Genomic DNA, 17,533 nt, shown 5'->3' on the forward strand with positions numbered 1-17,533 from the left:
GTAATCCCTATTTACTGTCGCACACTTTTTGCCTTCACCAGTCTGACAGTTCAACACATTAGTAGAACGACTGTTTCCGACTAATAAAGTTTATTCCGCTACTAGAGCCTACTAGTATATCCAGTTCCAGTATATCAAGTTCCATGCTCCAGTGCGCTTTGTTCTCACTAGTTAAGGCAACTTAAGACGATACACACCCTGGTTCAAATGCCCGGTTTTTGTGATGTAAAGAAAAATGAGACCAAAATATATCATCTCAAAACTTTCGCCACCATTGATGTGACCCATAACCTCAGCAACTCAAATTGGAAACGTATTTTCCAACGGGGGAGCTATTGAGATCGTCAGACTGCACAATTGTAACATAAAATAGTCCCAAGTAGCAATCAGTGTCAGCACAAAACCTTAAGTCTTCTGCCAAAAAGAAGGGAAAAAAAGCATGCCAGGAAAAGCCTACTAAAACATCTGAAATTCGTTTGGAATTAATCGCAGGCACTTTAAATGGTGTCAGATACTGGGTGACTTCTCTTTGACGTGAGTTTGAATGGGATTGGTTGATTCTGAACACGATCACCTCCAGTTAAGAGAGGGGGTGCATACTTGTGCAACCACATTATTTAATCTGTTTAGTTTCTTCTCGCCTCTCAAAATGATTTAAAATGTGTTTTCAATTAAGTTTCTTATTTTGGTCTCATTTTTACATTGTGAAAATCTGCCGTTTGAGCAGGGACGTGTCGACTTTTTATATCCGCCTTCAGCAACATATTCTCAGATTGTGTCCATTTTCTCGCGATAACATGATAAATGACGGTATATTGTCATATTACAATATTATTTTCATTATTCTTTATGCACAACGTTATTGATGTGTTAAATAATTCCGTAGTATTTCGTGTTTAGGCAAGGCAGCGCAGCTTTATTTAGATAGCACAAGACAACTCAATGTGCTTGACACAACAAAAATGTTATAAAATAACAAATTCTACTCAATGAATTGACACCAGTTTACGAAGAAAAGACATTTTAAGATGTGCCGACTCACTGACAGCATTCTTCACTTTTGCTTCATTTCCCATGCTGTCACGTGTTCGAGTCATTTTTGGGGGTGCGTTCTCCCCCTTGGCCCCCGCCCCTTGTGACTTCTCCAGCCAATCAACAATAAAAGCACTTCCACACCACGTCGCGTCAACTTCGAACCCAGGCCGAACGTTTTGCGGCTGATTGCCAAGCAACTCACCTCGAACGCGCCTTCCTCGTGTCTTTGCAAAACACTCGGCTAGTGATTAAGAAGTCATCTTTTTGCCAGCCGAGGAAGGGGGACAGGGAGGTAGTCGGAGGGTAGGGATAGGAGGGGGTTGTCTCGTCTCTGGGGGTCTTTACGAGGCCAGCCATGCGTGGCGGTCCCGGGCGGGCAGACAATAGGTGCAGATGGCCGGCCTGCTGCAGATGTGGCCCACCCTGTAACGGACGCCTGTGAGAGAGTGACAACCTCTCTGAAAGGGGAGGAGGGGGGTGTGCTGGGTGCTTGGGAGTGCTGGTCTATATCAGACGCCTGGTCGGGTACTGCGTGCTGTACACACGCGGCCCGTCGCAGCGCGGCTGTAGAATGTGTGACCCCAAGTGGAGTAATCTGAAAAGCTGGAGGATTACAAGAGTGGCTTGACTATCACACACTAGGCAAAGTCAAAGTTGGTGTGCGCGTGATTTTGGGAACTTGTCAGGGAGCAGACACTTGTCTCTCATTGAAATGAATGGGGATGCCGTTCATCTGTTTCGGTCTCCCACAAAAACAAGAACCAAAATTGTTGTGTTTTGTTAATGAGGAAAAAGTCTGCACACCCCTGTTCGAATGCCTTTTTTTTAAATATATGAACAAATAAGACCAAGATAAATCTGTTTTTTTTTAATCATTAATCAGGCTTATGACTTGTACAACTCATTTGGGGGGGGGGGAAAACGAAACAACTGCGATACTGTAGTTGTACAATTGTGAAATAAAAAGACGGCCCAATTTGCTTCAGGTCCAAAAACAAATAAATAAAATGAAATAAAAAGCAATGTCAGGAAAATCCTACGAGAAAATGTGAACTGAATTCAAGATTAATCAGACGCGCTTTAAAATCTAGGTAGCTGATTGTAAACACGGGGGTGTGCACACTTATGCAACCACCTTATCTCCGTTTTTATATGTATATATATCGACTCGCTTTCTTTTCAAAATATTTCCTTTTTTTTTTGTGAGTTATACAGGTTACAGCATAGTCGAAGTTACATATTACCGTCTCTCTCCCTCTTTTTTTTAATATGACAAAAACCAGGCATGGGAACAGGGCCTTGCAGACTTTTTATATCCACCGTGCACTCGTCAAACTATGCACACAACTTGATGTTTCCGGTCCTGCTCTCCAGACGTTATCTTGTTGTTGGGCTGTTGTTGGGAGACAATGGTTGCACTTTGCCCCGAGGTCACGGCGGCGTTTGCACCCACACCCCCCCCCAAGCGTCCAGACGTGCATCACCTGCTCCCTACGCAGCTTTTGTCCTCCTCAAGTGTCCCCGACGTTGTTTTTCGAACCCCCAAACTAAAGCAAAAAGCACCTCAGAAGGAAACGTGCGATCCTCAAAAGCATATGTGCTTCCTTTTAATTGCATCGCGGTGTTCGTATCTCTACCTTATGTCATATTGTGCATAGGCGGCGGGGGAGGAGGGGGGGGGGGTCTCTATACCTCCCCCCTCTCCCCAAATGGAACACCTGTTGGAGACACCAAATCCCTTCTTTGTCTCCGCAGACCCCTCTGAGTTGGATTACCATGACAACGAGCCATTCATATAATGGCGACGGGGCCGATTATACCGCCTCGCACGGCCAATTATAACTCCACATTTGTTTCAGGGGGCTTCGGAAAGATCAATAAAAATAAACATCAGAGAGGGAAAAAAAAAAAGAGTTGTTGAAAGCTTTATTTCTATCTCGAGGCGTTTACGCAGTTATTCGCATCAAATATGCTTGAAAAAGTAATACAATGGAAAAACGTAAGGACACAAACACTGCCGGCTCAGAACGTGTCAATTTAAAAAAATAATACTAATAAATTAGAGAAAGCAATTTTTCACTTTTTGTGAGAATGATGTTGTAATTACGAGACAAGTGTTGAATTTTAGGAGAGCTTAATTGTAATATGAGGAGAAAACTGCACTTTGTATCAAAATCCTATCACACAAATGTGTAATTTTGACAGGCAAAATATCAGATTTGATGATATTTTGTATTTATTCTCCGAGAATATGCATGAACATTTAAAGCATTTTTTTTTCAAAAAACATCCATATTTTATGACAATTGAGTTCAACGACGACAAGCATCCGCAGTCCAAAAAGTGACAAAAGCTGCCGCCCGTCTTTCTCAAAAGCTTTATTTCATACCGCATGTGTTTGCATTTTTTACCAACACCAAATACATTTCAAAAAGTGGTATGACCGTGTCCAAATATACGCACACAAACAAATAACAGTGCCTGCTCAGAACATGTGAATCATCATAAAAAAACAAAAACGAAGAAGAATAAAAAGAGTTGTTAAAAACGACATACTGTATTAGGATTGTACTGTCACATTTGAAAACGTTTCATAGTTTTAGTGTAACAAAAACGTATTTACAAAACCAACTCGCTCCCTTTGGGTCGACACATTCACATTGTACTGCAAACAACAACAACAAAAGCCTCGTTGCTTTGTTACACTTCGTCAGAACAATAAAGCAGCATATTGTATGACAAGTATTACTTCATAGAGCTCCTCACATTTTTTTTTTTTTTTTAGTTAGTAGGATTCATTTGAACAACAGCACACAATTATGTAATATAGCGAGAATAGAAAGCGGGGGCTGGGGTACCTTTTCCCGAAAAAATGCATTTATGACACACTCGAGCAAATGTTTGTTATAAATATTGTTACTTAATCATCAGGAAATTAAGATTTTTCTTTGGTTTATATATATATATATATATAATATGATATTACTGCATGTTTCAGCCCTCCATGTCATAAAAAATTATTCTGCCAAAAAAAGAAATACTGGAGAATCAAGAAATATTCTTACTAGAAAGTTTTAAAAGTTGAATGTTAATTTGGCTAGACTACAAATATTTTTGAGAAGTTAAGAATAAAACACAGACTGAAATAGTCATATTAAAATGGGAAAACATTTTAATTTGATCAGCGTACTTTTAATTTCACAAGAAAAATAGACTAATTTTGAAACTAAAAAAAAAGTTAACTTTTCAGACAACTCTGTTGAAATAACACGTGCATTTCTTTTTTGTTTTTTTTGATTGGATGAAAATAAGTGTGAAATTGTTTTCAATTGCTGACAATAAAATATCAACTTTAAAAGACATAACTGTTCGAGAACTAAGTCGATTATATTTTTTGTAACTTCACCAGAATCAAATTGGCATATTATTGGAAAAGATTCATGAAATTTAGTACTAAGCCGAAATATTCCGAGACCAAATACCTTCATTTTCTGAGTAAAACCATATGATTTAAAAATGAGCTCTCAATTGATAAAAGTTTTTGACCATAATTCCTTCGCAATCTTTTTTTTTGGGGAGGCACGATTGTCCCGTCAAGCGAAGGTCCCCGAACCCCGTGACAGAGCAACACGGGATTATAATCGCTTCCGTCTTTTAAGATACAAATCGTACTTGTTTTGAAGGCCGCAGACTGTATACTAGCGGCAATCATTACGCCGCGGCTGCGCCCGTTTCCATACATTCATACGAGGGATTTGTGCAAAAAGGCAAAAAATCCTCAGAGCTTCACAAGTTTGTCTCTCCGACGCCAATTCATACAAACGCAAAAGCATTCAAATCTTGGTTTATCTCCGTCCCCTCATTTGCATTCCGAAATGATTGTTTTTGGCGTTAATGCGTCGACGCCTGACATTTCTCCTTCTTTTTGCTCTTCTTCAGGAAGGAAGGCGTGCGGAACTTGTTCTTCTTCTTCTTTGTCTTGCTCTGGCACTCCGGGGTCTCGTTTTGAGGGCCCGTGGAGATGTCCAGAGATTCCGAAGCGCTCGCGCTCAACTTGGAAACCTCCAGGCTCAAGTCCTCATCCGGATCGGACAAGTGGTCTTTCCCGTTGGGTATCGAGTCTGTTGGTGAGTGCAGCACAATCAGAAAATAAAAAAGAAAAAAACATCATCTCACGAGATCCAAAACTCAACCGATATCAGAAATAATAACAACCGTCCAGAGTTTTGCCGATTAAATGCCCATACAATCTTGCGTTCATATACATTCATGGCGACACTGGAAAACGCCTTTGGGTGGTTGTTGGCCTACCTAGCTTGGTTGGTGTCATGATGGGAGAGAGCGAGAGTGAGATTGTGGACCCATCGAACGTGGTCATCTCGTCCGCATCCGTTGCGTCTTCGTCTTCTGGAAACAGCACGTGAATTCTTACATTTTCATCACCTTCTTATATGATCACAATCCAGCCGTCACAACGTACAATAGATTTTTAAATAGTGCTACTGGTCTACAGATCGGAGAATGGCTTCGATTTTTTTTTAAAGAAATGCTAGCAGACTAAGGTCAGTTCGTGGAGCGCAGAGTTCAAAGCAAACATGGTGAAGCAGCATTTAGCTGTTACGCTGCACACAAAAGGAATACGATGCAAACAGAAGTTAGCTCAACGTGTAAATTCTTTTCATTCCAGTTTTAAAACGATGCTTTCAGAACATTTCTATAATCGCCACTCCCCAACGCCCCAAATCATGCTCTTGTTCTGTACATTTTTCAAGTAGTTTTAGAAGCTCCTTTTAATTTCTCTACTTTGCTTTTTAATGTCTTCCATTTGTTTGCCTTTAAATGTTGTCCGTAGCCTATTGTTTGTAAGTATCTGAAGCACATTGAGTTAGCTTCTATGACATGTGCTAAATCAAAAATGGGCGCTTTGCCTCGCCTGTACTAACTAAATCGTTGTAGATCCCAACTACGGCTTGCCTGTCATTTGCGACCCACCGTCCATTTTTTTCAGTGTCCTGCGGCATTGGCGAAGGGGGAAAAACGGGATTAATTTTGGCAACCCCCTACTAAGATTTTGAATTGCATAGAAATGCTACAGGAAGAAAAGCACATGAAGAAAGTTTGGACACTCCTGTTGTATATGAGACCAATTCAATCCTTTCTTGTGCGCACTCACACTTTGAAGTGGAAAAAACACAGCAGGTGGACATTTTTTTTTCTTTTTTTAAATAAGTACCGTCTTGGCCGAGTCGCTTCCGCTCCACCAGGCTCTTATACTCCTCGAGCACCTCCTCCGTCAGATGGTTGAAAGGATTGGGCGGAAGCGAGCGAGTGTGTTCCTCATCCTCCATGATGAAAGCCTGCACAAGAACGGGAGAGTGTCGGATTGCGCGAGGAGGAAACGTCACAAAACAACCAAAGAAAAAATGTGCACTCACTGGTCCTGGGATGGTGTCCACAACGATGCCCGCCAGTAAATGGGACTTGGGACCGGATGTCATCTGGTCGCCTCTGTGCTGCTCTTTTATCTGAATTAAAAGAGTGACAGTGGCGGTTTGACTTTGGGTTTAATGTCTGTAACGTTAAATCCGTTTCCCCCATTGAAATGAATGGAAATGCCTTTCCAATTTTTGTTACGTTTTTAATCAATAACAACGGCTATGTGTTGTAGAAATGTACTAAAGAATAATAAGAGAGAATGTGTAGAAATAGGCCGTTCTAATGAAATGCAATTACCGAACGCACTGTATTCATATGTACCTATTTAGGGGCGTGGCCTAGTGATTGACATCCAGAGCTAGAGTTGGCTTGGCTGATTAGTCTGCATTGTGAGCATCTGGACCGACAGAGTTGTGGCCGACAGCAGCTCCCGGTGAGTGCTCTCATTTTGTATTTCTTTAGCCTAATAACATGAACCGCCTGAGTCATTTTAGCTTGCTGTCACAACATTAAAAAAAAAATTGTAATGGGATTGCCTCTTGATGTCTGTTTGAAATTAAGTCAAGTAGATTCTTGTTTGCCGAATGTTTGTTTGTTTCTGTTTTCAAAAATTGCTAAGCAACGACTTGGGCAATGCTGCACAATGACTCACCCGGTTCCTCTTGTGCAGCACTTCTGTGGGATCAGTGTTGAGGGGCACAAATTGGTTGGGATCTTCAATCTTAATGGGGGTGCCGATGCTTTTGCCCGGTTCGGATGACTTCATCCACTGAGAAACAAACAAATCATTTGAAAGCTGCACAATGGTAATTGGTGTTTGCTCCATTTTAAATACAAGACATTTTTGCCTCTCCTTTAGTTCAGCCGTGTCGCTGTTGGAGTAATCGATTTAATTAGACGACACACTGAGAGGTGTTTGGGGGGGGGGGGGGGGGAACAACCCACAAAAAAAAAAACACAAGAAGCGTTATTCCAACCCACCCTCCTATATTTTGTGCTTTGCAAGTCTGTCTCACAGCTGCGAAAGTTCTGTGTTCGAATCTTGGCACTTGGCTTTCTGTGTGGAGTTTGCATGTTCTCCACTTTCCCTCCCACAACGAGAGCATACTTGTTTGGTTCGTGAAAAATTCCAAATTGTCTGACTGTGAGTTTGAAAGCTCGTTTGGCTGAAGGCGCCCTGAGATTTTCTGCCAACCGGTCAGTGCTGTGTGTACAGCTCACCCTAATGAGAAGACAATACAGAATTTCCACAGTTGTCCACAAGATGGCAGGCTAATCCAAAAGACCTCATCAGTCCATTTTCTGTCGTGCTTCTTTCTCACTGTGTGAGTGAGGGTCGCTGGAATCTCTTTCAGCGGGTGAGGGGCGAACGTACACAATAAACTGGCTGGCAGCCAAATAAGACAGCTCATTCACACCTTTTGTCCGATTCACCCGCCTTTGTTTCCTCCCGTCTTGGTTATTGGCATTCTCAATGGTCTGGCTGCTCCACTTGAAGTCATTTTATTGTCCTGTTCGGTCAACGCGGTCTGCCGACTTGCCTTTTACTTCACGTCCCTCACACGAGATTGAAAAAGCTGAAGGTGAGAGAGCCCGGCAGTCTGTTGCACTCAAATGTGTTCAAAAGCACTGACAAAACATCATTTGTTGAGGCAAGCATTCCAGTCAGAATCCCCCCCCCCCCCAAGGAATTTTCAAAGTTGACAACATCCCATGGGGGATATTACAGGAATGATGGATTCATCGAAATGAATGTGAAAGAAGCAGAATTCTGCAGAATAAGAGGGAATTTAAATGTAGTTGACAGAAATCTACCTCAGCCAAATCCTGACTGAAATAACCAGAGTTCATTCAAGGACAGTTGAATGTGAAGAAAGGGTTGAACAAAAATGCAACTCGAAGAAGCTCAAGGGAAGATGCTTCTTTTAGTAACTGCGTTGAATCAAGCTTTTTGGAGGCAGAGAGGCTCTTTTCTTTAGCATTCTGAATGGGCCTTTGTTGGAATTTTTGTATGGTGGGGGATCATTTTTGTTCTTTTTTTTTTTTTTTTTTTAATTGAATGGCTTGGAACAGGGGAAAGAGTAATACTTTATTCAACATTTATGTTTCACCCGCGTAAGACTCAAATCAAATCAAATGTAGCATGCTTACTTCTGCACCGCACACTCTACTTCAACCTGCAATCTCCCCGCAGGAATGCCTGAGCCAAGACTCAAACCCAGAACCTCTCGACTGGGAGGCAGAGGCGCTACCCGCTGCTTCATCGTGCCCCAACTCCCTCATCAAAAGGTATGCATGTAGACTCCACTCACCATCGTTTTGGTTCTGGGGCTGACGTCTCCGCTGGGCGAGCGTTCGGGCACGTTCACCCTCAAGTAGCTGTTGGGCGATGTCAGCCAGCGCGTCCGCTCCCGCTGCTGCCTCTGCGCCATAAACTTGAAGGGGCTACGCAGGCCCGCCGCCTCGCCGTCGTCATCTGATGGGATCGCGGACACTGTGGCGGGGATTTCCACGTCGTTCTTGGATCGGGGCTTTTCTCGGACGATGGGGTTTCTGTACGAGTGGCCTGTTCTGTATCCCTGCGGAGAAACCAAAGCTGAACGTCGGGCCGGTTATTCCCTCAAAGGCCTTTCACAAATAAACGGTGTAAAAGTCATTACAGGGATGTTCGTCAAACTGCCGTCACGTGTCGGAATATTGAAAACACCACTTATAGCGCAGGTGTCAAACTCAAGGCCTGAGGGCCAGATCCGGCCCGCCAGGTCATTTTATGTGGCCCGCAAAAGCAAATCATGCGTGTCAACTTGCTAAAACCTTTCCCGAAATGTCAAATTGTAATGTGTAATAAATATTGTTGAGAGTTTGCAAGAATAATTGAACAAATTATTATAATTGACTGGACTGATTTGAAAAATAGCAATCTATTCATTTGTTGTGTACAATTAATCATTTTGTGGTTTCACTGTCATAACGGCCCTCCGAGGGAAGCCGTAACTCCACATTGGCCTGCGACTAAAGTGAGTTTGACACCCCTGAGATATGCGGTCAAACATAAAAGGATTTTTCCTGACATTTCTAATGTACCAGGAAATGTGTGTGGTAGAAAATATTCAAAATATGCCTTGTGTAGATTGAATCGGATCAGAAAAAAGGGTGTCTACATTGTGATAAGCGCTTTCTTTTTCAACGACCTTATACCTTGAAATACTGCCGCATCATTCTCGCAATATTCTCTGCTCCTTCCTTATGTCCTTTGTACACTGTAAGGGACGTCTGGCCATTTGAACTACGGCTGAAAATGAAAATATGGAGTCGGTTTCCTACTTTCGATGTGAACAGTTGAGATTTTGGTAGACGGTGTGTCATCTTCCACAGCTGCAGTGATAAATCATCTTCATGCGACAGGACGTAACGCGATCCACTAACCACCTGAGCTGTTGGCTATGCCGACGGCATCGATAAGTCTCTTGAGCAGTCACTAAATCCCATGCAGCAACAGGGCACGCTAAATCTAGTCCCTTAAGCGACTGCGTGGTCGCTTAGTTGGGCTGCTTCCACCCGCTGTTAGCTTTGTCATCTGGTGCCTACGCCTGCGAAGGGTAGGGCGGACGGCTCCCGCAGCTGCAGCCCGCTCAACTGCCTCGGCCGTCCATCAGTAGCGCACGAGTACAGATGGAACCGACCATTAGGTGGGATTAAATATGCCCGGCGAAAAAAAAAAAAAGAGTCACTCACGAGGTTGTCCAGCATCCTCATCAGGGACTCGAATTCGGCCTCTCCCACTTTCCACTTGAAATCGTTGCTCACGGGCACCCCGGCAGCGGCCACTCCCTGCGTAAGAGGTTTGAACTTCTCTTTGTCCAGCAGCAGCAGGTTGTCCACGCCGCCCGAGCACGCCAGCGCCTGCACCTAAAAGCGAGTCGGACCACAATGAACTGGTAACATGTCACAGAAGACATCGATTTGATGAGAGTGGAGGCCACATTTTGAGCAAAAAAAAAAAAAACAGTCGCGAGGTAAGTCCAAGCGAGCATACGTCAAAACAATTCTGTCACTGTCCAAATACTTGCGTCCCTCACTGTGCTGTCATGACGTCATTCAATGTACCTGGATTTCACACGCTTGCTGTGAGTGGTACATGTAGTGGAAGGCTTCCTCTACGGTTTCTCCCAAAGCAAGCAACCCGTGGTTCCTTAGCATCATCACCTGGAAAATACAACAGAAATTCTTTAAACCCAATTGAAAACCGGATGTTGAATTTGTAATATGAGGACTTTTTAATTTTTACGTCCACAAGCTAAGTCGAAAAGATGAAGTCAACCCCGAATTTTCTTAACAGCAATGTGTTCTATGCACCTCCACTAGTTTCAACACGACATTATGATTAATATCGTGTATGTAAAATATGAGTCAAGTTGTTCATCTCAGGGGGGCAGCTATTTTGCCACTTGCTCTTGCCCGAAAATGACATTGCCGTTTCTCTGGCCTCAGGTAACAAACAATCACCGCTCACCTTTTTCCCGAATCTGAGCCGCGGTTGGTCGTTTTATTTAGATTTAATATGATGGAGAATAACTCAAAATATGACAAAAATAAAGTATTTTTATGAGATACAGCTCGTAATGCTCCGAGATTAGGTACTAAAAGACCTGTATCGCAAATACTCACTTCCTGTGGCATTTTTATTATTGCAGGTGGGAGTAGTGTAGAAATTGAACTGACTGAAAGAAAAATAAGGTAGCCAAAAGGCAGAATTCTCGACAGAGCTCTTTGTAATGGATCTCATTAGATGGCGCAGGTGTACCTGGTGTGACTGGAGAGGTAAAGCAGCTGTCGAAAGCTGTGGGGGGAAAAAAAAGCCCCTTTCACTAATGGAGTCTCTCAACTTGACAGTACCTTGGCAGTGGGTCCCAGAACTTTCTGAAACTCCACCTTCTCCTCTTGATTATCCAGGCTGCCATGGTAACCGAAGCAGCTCACGTCTCCGAGGAGCAAGGCCTCCTGGGAAATTGGCAGGATTCCGCACTTCATGGACGACACCTGTGAGCATAAACAACACGGCGTCGGCGCCACCGCGTCGAAACAGAGACACGTTTGTGCTGTCACATAAAAAGCCTTGCCGGTCGCGTCCGTCGCATGCTGTGAATTTTACGGCCTGGCTTTAAAGTTTATGGCAAAAAAAAAAAAAAAAACGACATTAAAGAGCATCACGGCGAGCCCCTGAGCGGTAGCTTAGCCGCGCGGTCGACTCACGGCAGCCGTAGCGGGCGTGTGGACGTGGACGATGCATTTCAAGTCGGGACGCATGGCGTAGATGGCGGCGTGAGGGGCGAATCCAAAGTGGTCGATGCCCAAGTCGGTTGAGCCCTGGTCCACGACGTCGCCGATCATGTTCACTTTCACCTGAAACAAAACCTCAGCGTCAAACAAAACGGGATGTATTTTGGCTTCTGAAATGCCTTTACACAGTGAACAATGATAAAAGCATAAAATGGAGGGAAAAAGAGCCAAATATAGTGTCTATCTTGCATGCGCCTTTAAGAGGCGGGGCCTGGTGTGCTTGCACATGTCATCACATTGAACGTATGAGCGCTGTGGCCGACAGGCGCTTTTGCGCGAGCACGCACGTTGGGTTTTAGTGATCTAAATGAGCGGCTGAAAAGTACATTGGCGACTGTCGTTCTCCTTTCCCACATGCGAGGGCATTTCAGTCAATAGTTAAGACTGTAAAGACTCAATTGCTTAAAAATCCCGATTACAGCGGCACTGGACCATGAATGTAGTGGGGTAGACACATGCCTGCCCTTCCGTCGAGTGTGAAACTGCACCCAAGTAAAACTTTTCTCGTCGCTGCTCTGCACTTCGACCCCAACAAAGTCGCAAGCATCATCAAAATCCCGGTCGTCGTGGCAACAAAAGGCGTATTTATTTATTTTTTTTGCCTTTTGTTTAATTCCTACTACTTACAATTTCGATTCACTTACCAAAGTGGCAGCGGTGACCTCGGCAAAAGACAGACCTCTTGGGCTGATCAGGACATGGTCCTGCTCCTTGTTGACACGCACCTGAGATGAAAAGAAAAACGCGAGCTAACCTCATTCAGGTTTCGAATATGCGGCAGAGTATTTGAAATCCAGAAAGCATTAATTATTTCTTCGACTTTAGCAGTCCTTTATGTGCTCAAAAATGGTAGTGAGCGACGGTGGTATATTTCTTCTATATAGCGTGGTAAAATATGCATCATGTTGCCGTCTGAAGGTCAAGTAATTTAACGTTTGAAGGCAAGGAGATGTGCAAAGCTTCACAGTTGCCTTTGAAAAGAGAGATTTACATTTCCGGGTGCTGCATCGCATGTTCATCAAAGACTTTCTAATTCCGTTAGATACGTCGATATTCTATAAATTCCGAGGGAGAAAAACGTTTCAAAACAGGAAGGGCACGACGTCTGTGACGCCAAATCCATCCGTCTGTTGATCGCGTTGTGCTTTTTTTTTTCCCCTTGAAAAATAAATTGCAATAGAATCTGTCATTGCTCTGTTATATGAGATTATTTTATGAGCGAAAGCATATTTTTTAAATTCACTTAAGTTCCTCAAAGAGGACATACTATGGGATGCACTTGACTTTTTAATTACTTGGAACAAACGGTTGCATCTCTGGAGTGCCTGCCCTCGCCCATCAAGTGTGAAATTAAACAACCAAGTGCATTTTTATGTTAGCCAGCTGTTCTGCGTTTTCCGAAAGTACAACTCGACAAATTTTCTTTTCTTTTCACGGCCAGACTAAGCAGATCTGCAGTGCTCGGCGCAGGGTAACATTAGCCAACAGTATTTGCTTCAATTGTCAACACCGGGTCGGGGTACATTTGTGTTCGGCGGTGTGTCCACTGCATGCACAATATACACAGATCGGCGACACTAATTGGCACTGCAGGGCTGCGCCCACAAATGAAGATGTCTATCATTCTGTTCCGACCCCCCAACCCGGTCTCTTTCTATATCCCTTCTCCTCCAGATTCTGCGCAATTTTGCTACAGGTCGCGGCTCCCCAAGCTTCAACATTCTCGCCCCGTCACTGGTCGCCATAGTAACGAAAGCTCAGAACCGCCCCCTCAAAAAGCGTAACTTCAGGTGGAGCACAGAAGTGGAATTTAAGTGTCCTGTTTTTATTTTCTTTGTCTGCTTTGACTGAAGAACGCCAGATGCCTTTTTTTAAAGCCACATGAGAACTTAAAAAAAATAAAAATAAAAATCCAACACGGATATGAATATGTCTCAAAAGCAGGACGGCCGTTTCTGTTTTTCCTTTCTCCCTTTTTTACGTAGATAATGTGACAATACCCATCACATGTGATGAATCGTTATCAATAGCAAAGGATCATCAACAGGAAATGGCCTGAGACAGAACCGCACCCCGCAATAGTAAATCAACTAGTGGAGCATGAATTGGATGTTCTGAATGTGTGGAGGGGGAAAAAAAAAAAAACCCCACACATGCACACAAAAGAACGCCGCATCTCCCTTTAAGCCTTCATGGTGGTGCCGGAGAAGATCTCATGAAGACGGAGAGACGTGCAGGGGATGTCAACACTCACGGTGATGTAGGAACAGGTGAAACGAGCCAAGCCGAAAAGGTCAACGAGCCTGTAGAGGCTGGCCAGCTTGCAGCGGCTCGGCTTCTCGCCTTTGGCAAAGGATGGCGACTCGGCGGCGTACAAGTCATTGATGGGGGACACCATTCCCAAGCCTGCAACGGGGCGACACATCATCCGGTAAGGAGTTTGCATTTAACTACACTTGCAGACATAACAAGGATGTTTACAGGCTTTGCCTTCACCGCTGATCAAGTTAAAGGCTCCCTCGGGGAGCATGTGAACCTGAAAAAAAGGCTTTCCAAAAATTCCCAGCGAGGATATTTTGGACCGTGCGGCCATATAAGGATATTTAACGATGCCATCTCTTACAGGCACTTAAGCTTTTTAAAAGGGCAAAACCTGCTTTGACTTCACAGGCATTTTCCTAACATTAAGGCGTTTAACTTAAAGACAAACAAGGTGATCTCAGCTGAAAGAAGCCGACATTAAAACATGAGGCCCAGAGGCAAAAAAAAAAAAAGGAAGTAGAAAACTTTACTAGAATAAATAGTTCTTTACAGAGTAGGAAGAAGATATGTTTTTTAGTATTGTTATATAAACTGTTACTACAGCAATTGTGTGTAAATATTCTGTAGTTGAAGGTACCACCCCCCCTCCCCCATGTCTAGTGCTAATTTGGGCTTGTCGCTCCATAGTTTCGATTACTAGCATTAAGCTAGCGAGTTAACTACCGGCAAAAAAGAATTATTGTATTTGAATATACAGGGTTGTGCAATTCTTTTTGAGGTGTGCTTAGTTTTACAGTAAATAGGTTCCTTTTTAAATAGGCTATACGGTGGTACCTCTACTTACAAAATTAATTGGTTCCGGAAGAGATTTCTTAACAAGAAAAAGTAGTAGAGGCTTTTCCCATGTGAATGCCCTAATCCGTTCCAAGGCCCCTCAAAATTCAGGCACAAATGTTTTCTAAAGCATAAAAATGCATCAAAATATGTAACAAATACACGTTACAATTAGATTATTGCACAATAAACGAGATTTGTGCATAATGTAAAGAATAAAGAACAAAAATGATGGTCATTTAACTTTGAACTGCATCCTCATTGTTTTTTGCCATTGTTATGGGACCATTGCTTTAAGACACGCTTAAGCAACTCCAAAAAATGGATGGCTTATTATTCCTTATCGCTAGTTGATATAGATGCTGACATTCGGACTTCTTCCACAATAAAAGTCACATAAACAATTGCCTGCAATTGCTGCCCCCAGAAACTCGGCTAACGTAATTAGCTTTCCAAAGTGCTGCGATTCATTTGCTCGGGCGGTCATGCGGGTTTGCTTCATGGAAACACTGACAATGCCCTCCACAACTTTTCTGCTGTTTCACGCTGACAAGAACGAGCACATTCATTTGGAGCGCACAAGCACTCACTGATGGGTGACGTCAAGGGCCCGGCCCCTCCCACCGTGCTGGCCATGACCAGGTCGGCTATCTGCCTCAGGGCCAGGAGACCTGTTGGGTTGTTGCCCTTGGTCATCTGGTCCTGAATCAGGCCTTCCAGCTCATCTTTGAACACCTGCAAAACCAAGCCAGAGTCATTACACTGTGTTGGAGCTTCGTAATCCCTGCGGCTCATTTATACGCTCTTCTTATTACAAGTCACAAATCGAGAAAAAGCTCTTTGTGCGAGCGCCGCATGGGCCGACGGCGGTGCTGTTTGTTATTTTAGCCCGACTTTTTTACTTTCTCCCCCATGCAGGGGGGCCTGCGAATCTCCGAGCCGCGATGTGCTTGTCAGCCCAGCGCCAGCATTCTGCTTCATTCGAGCGCCGTAACCATGGCGATGAGATAAGTTCTACTTGTTGGGGCCTGTTACGCAATCGCAGAGGAGCGTGGGCTCGATTTATTTCTATGCACTCAGCTGGCATGTGTTCACTGTGCCTCCTTGAACAGAGCTGCCGAGCTTCCTTTCCATCTTGTAGCCCAATGCGACGTTCAACAAAGTTGAATTGATTCATGGGATGCGTTTTAAATGCACAGTTTAAATGACTATCCATATCCATACCACTCATTTTTCATATGGCTCTAAATGTGCAATATCATGCATATGAACATTTTCATACGGGGCGAGACTACCGAGACAATCTCTGTATTCATCAGTGGACGCGACAGCTTCTTGTTTACTTTAAACTTAGCTTGGAGCAGACGTGTGTGACTTTGTGCATGTTGTGATCATGGCGTCTCTCCAGAATGAATGTGACGTATAACCTGCACAACACAAGTGAACCGTAAACAACTGAAATAATGTGGTTGCACAAAGACGCACCCGCTGATAATAGTTGGGGAAGTGGATGCGTTCAACATTCGGATTCAAATTTACGTTAAATGGGAATCGGCCCATCATTTCAAGTGCCTCTGATTAACCTCAAATAAAGTTCAGATGTTCTAGTAGGCTTTTCCTGGCGTGTTTTTTTGCTTTCTAGCTGAGGCCTGAAACTTTTTTTTAATCTATCTGTGCTCTGTAATTGACATTTGCCCAAAGTCAGTCAAGATAAGCTCCAGATCCTTGAGCAGGATAAACGGAATAAAAAAATGTGTTTATATATTGAATCCATTCAGAATAAGTGCAGGTGTACCTAATGTTATGACCAGAAGGTGAAACGGGTTTCACACTGTCTTTACGGACTACATACTGGACTCTGCAGGATGTGGGTGACCCTCTTCTTCTGCTCCATCATGTTGAAGTCCTGCCTCAGGTCTGGAGACATGGCTCGGCTGCGGAGGTTGTCCGGGTCGGTCTCGCAGGAGCGTTCCTTGGAGTCATTGCTGGACAGGGACAGGGTCAGTGAGCCTGCCAACTGCCTCACCTCCACCAGACTCATCCTCCAGCAGAGCCTCTTCTATCACCGCCCGCCTCCTACGCTTCCTCTTGAATCTGACAATGGTACCCAAAAAAAAACCACCACACAAATACGGGAGCTTTTTCACAGTCAGGCTGTCTAGGCAACAGGCGCAATGATGACTCATGTAACAACTGGGATTTAAACCAGTAATTTCCAACTGCATTAGTGTGCAGTGAGAGATCATCAGGTGTGCTGCAGGAAATGATCGTTTCACTTGATCTGTAAAAAATTAAATGATCTATGGCTATCTATCTTGACTACCGTCACATGCAAACTTTAGAACTGTGGGGCAGATGTGCTAACCACTCTCACCACATTATTAATTCACTTCATATAAGATATTTGTTCAACTATCTATGCCAGCGATTTACCCTGACAGGCAGAAAAACTGAATGTTGTTCCCTCGAAAACAGAAGGTGCAGTATATCATTTGATGTGTTTTTGTTTGGTGGTGCACTTTGTGTTTGCCTTGCTTTTGATAAAAGTTGGGAAACAAGAGTACAGTCCCACAAAATGGAAGTCATCATCATACTATCCCTTGGATTTCTCAACACTCTACATCAC

General features: G+C 43.6%; 2 protein-coding genes across 3 annotated transcripts in view; one reads left to right on the forward strand and one right to left on the reverse strand.

Moving 5' to 3' along the window:
• Positions 1-3,394: 3,394 nt before the first annotated feature.
• LOC147198937 (gamma-adducin-like) lies at positions 3,395-16,948 on the reverse strand. 2 transcript variants are annotated; one of them, XM_086121823.1, is made up of 14 exons: positions 16,760-16,948; positions 15,498-15,642; positions 14,066-14,217; positions 12,456-12,536; positions 11,725-11,874; positions 11,368-11,511; positions 10,579-10,677; positions 10,207-10,380; positions 8,784-9,050; positions 7,124-7,240; positions 6,471-6,560; positions 6,269-6,392; positions 5,347-5,439; positions 3,395-5,156 (listed from the first exon to the last, which is right to left on the reverse strand). In XM_086121823.1, exons 1-14 carry the CDS (start codon positions 16,946-16,948, stop codon positions 4,927-4,929), a joined length of 2,055 nt encoding a protein of 684 aa, XP_085977949.1. In that variant the 3' UTR covers positions 3,395-4,926. The 2 variants fall into 2 exon arrangements, with proteins under 2 accessions (XP_085977949.1, XP_085977948.1); XM_086121822.1 differs by having other exon boundaries at positions 5,347-5,442.
• The window catches only part of LOC147198938 (VPS10 domain-containing receptor SorCS1-like), a 93,938-nt gene continuing 93,288 nt past the window's right edge, over positions 16,884-17,533 (forward strand). Inside the window, exon 1 of the mRNA XM_086121821.1 lies at positions 16,884-17,010. The gene's annotated coding sequence lies outside the window, so the exon portion shown is untranslated. The remainder of the gene's footprint in view (positions 17,011-17,533) is intronic.

This window comes from Hippocampus guttulatus, chromosome 10 (assembly GCF_054856545.1).
Source record: "Hippocampus guttulatus isolate MCC_2025c chromosome 10, RoL_Hgut_1.0, whole genome shotgun sequence".
NCBI classification, from domain to species: Eukaryota; Metazoa; Chordata; class Actinopteri; order Syngnathiformes; family Syngnathidae; genus Hippocampus; species Hippocampus guttulatus.

What these genes read in the sequence shown, in the direction of transcription:
- LOC147198937 (XM_086121822.1), bottom strand. Translation starts at nt 16,948, where the DNA reads ATGAGTCTGGTGGAGGTGAGGCAGTTGGCAGGCTCACTGACCCTGTCC. An exon ending in AGCAAGCGTGTGAAATCCAG is followed by an intron (nt 10,381 to 10,578) that starts GTACATTGAATG and finishes ACTCGCTTTTAG; the next exon opens with GTGCAGGCGCTGGCGTGCTC. An exon ending in TGGACACCATCCCAGGACCA is followed by an intron (nt 6,393 to 6,470) that starts GTGAGTGCACAT and finishes GTTCTTGTGCAG; the next exon opens with GCTTTCATCATGGAGGATGA.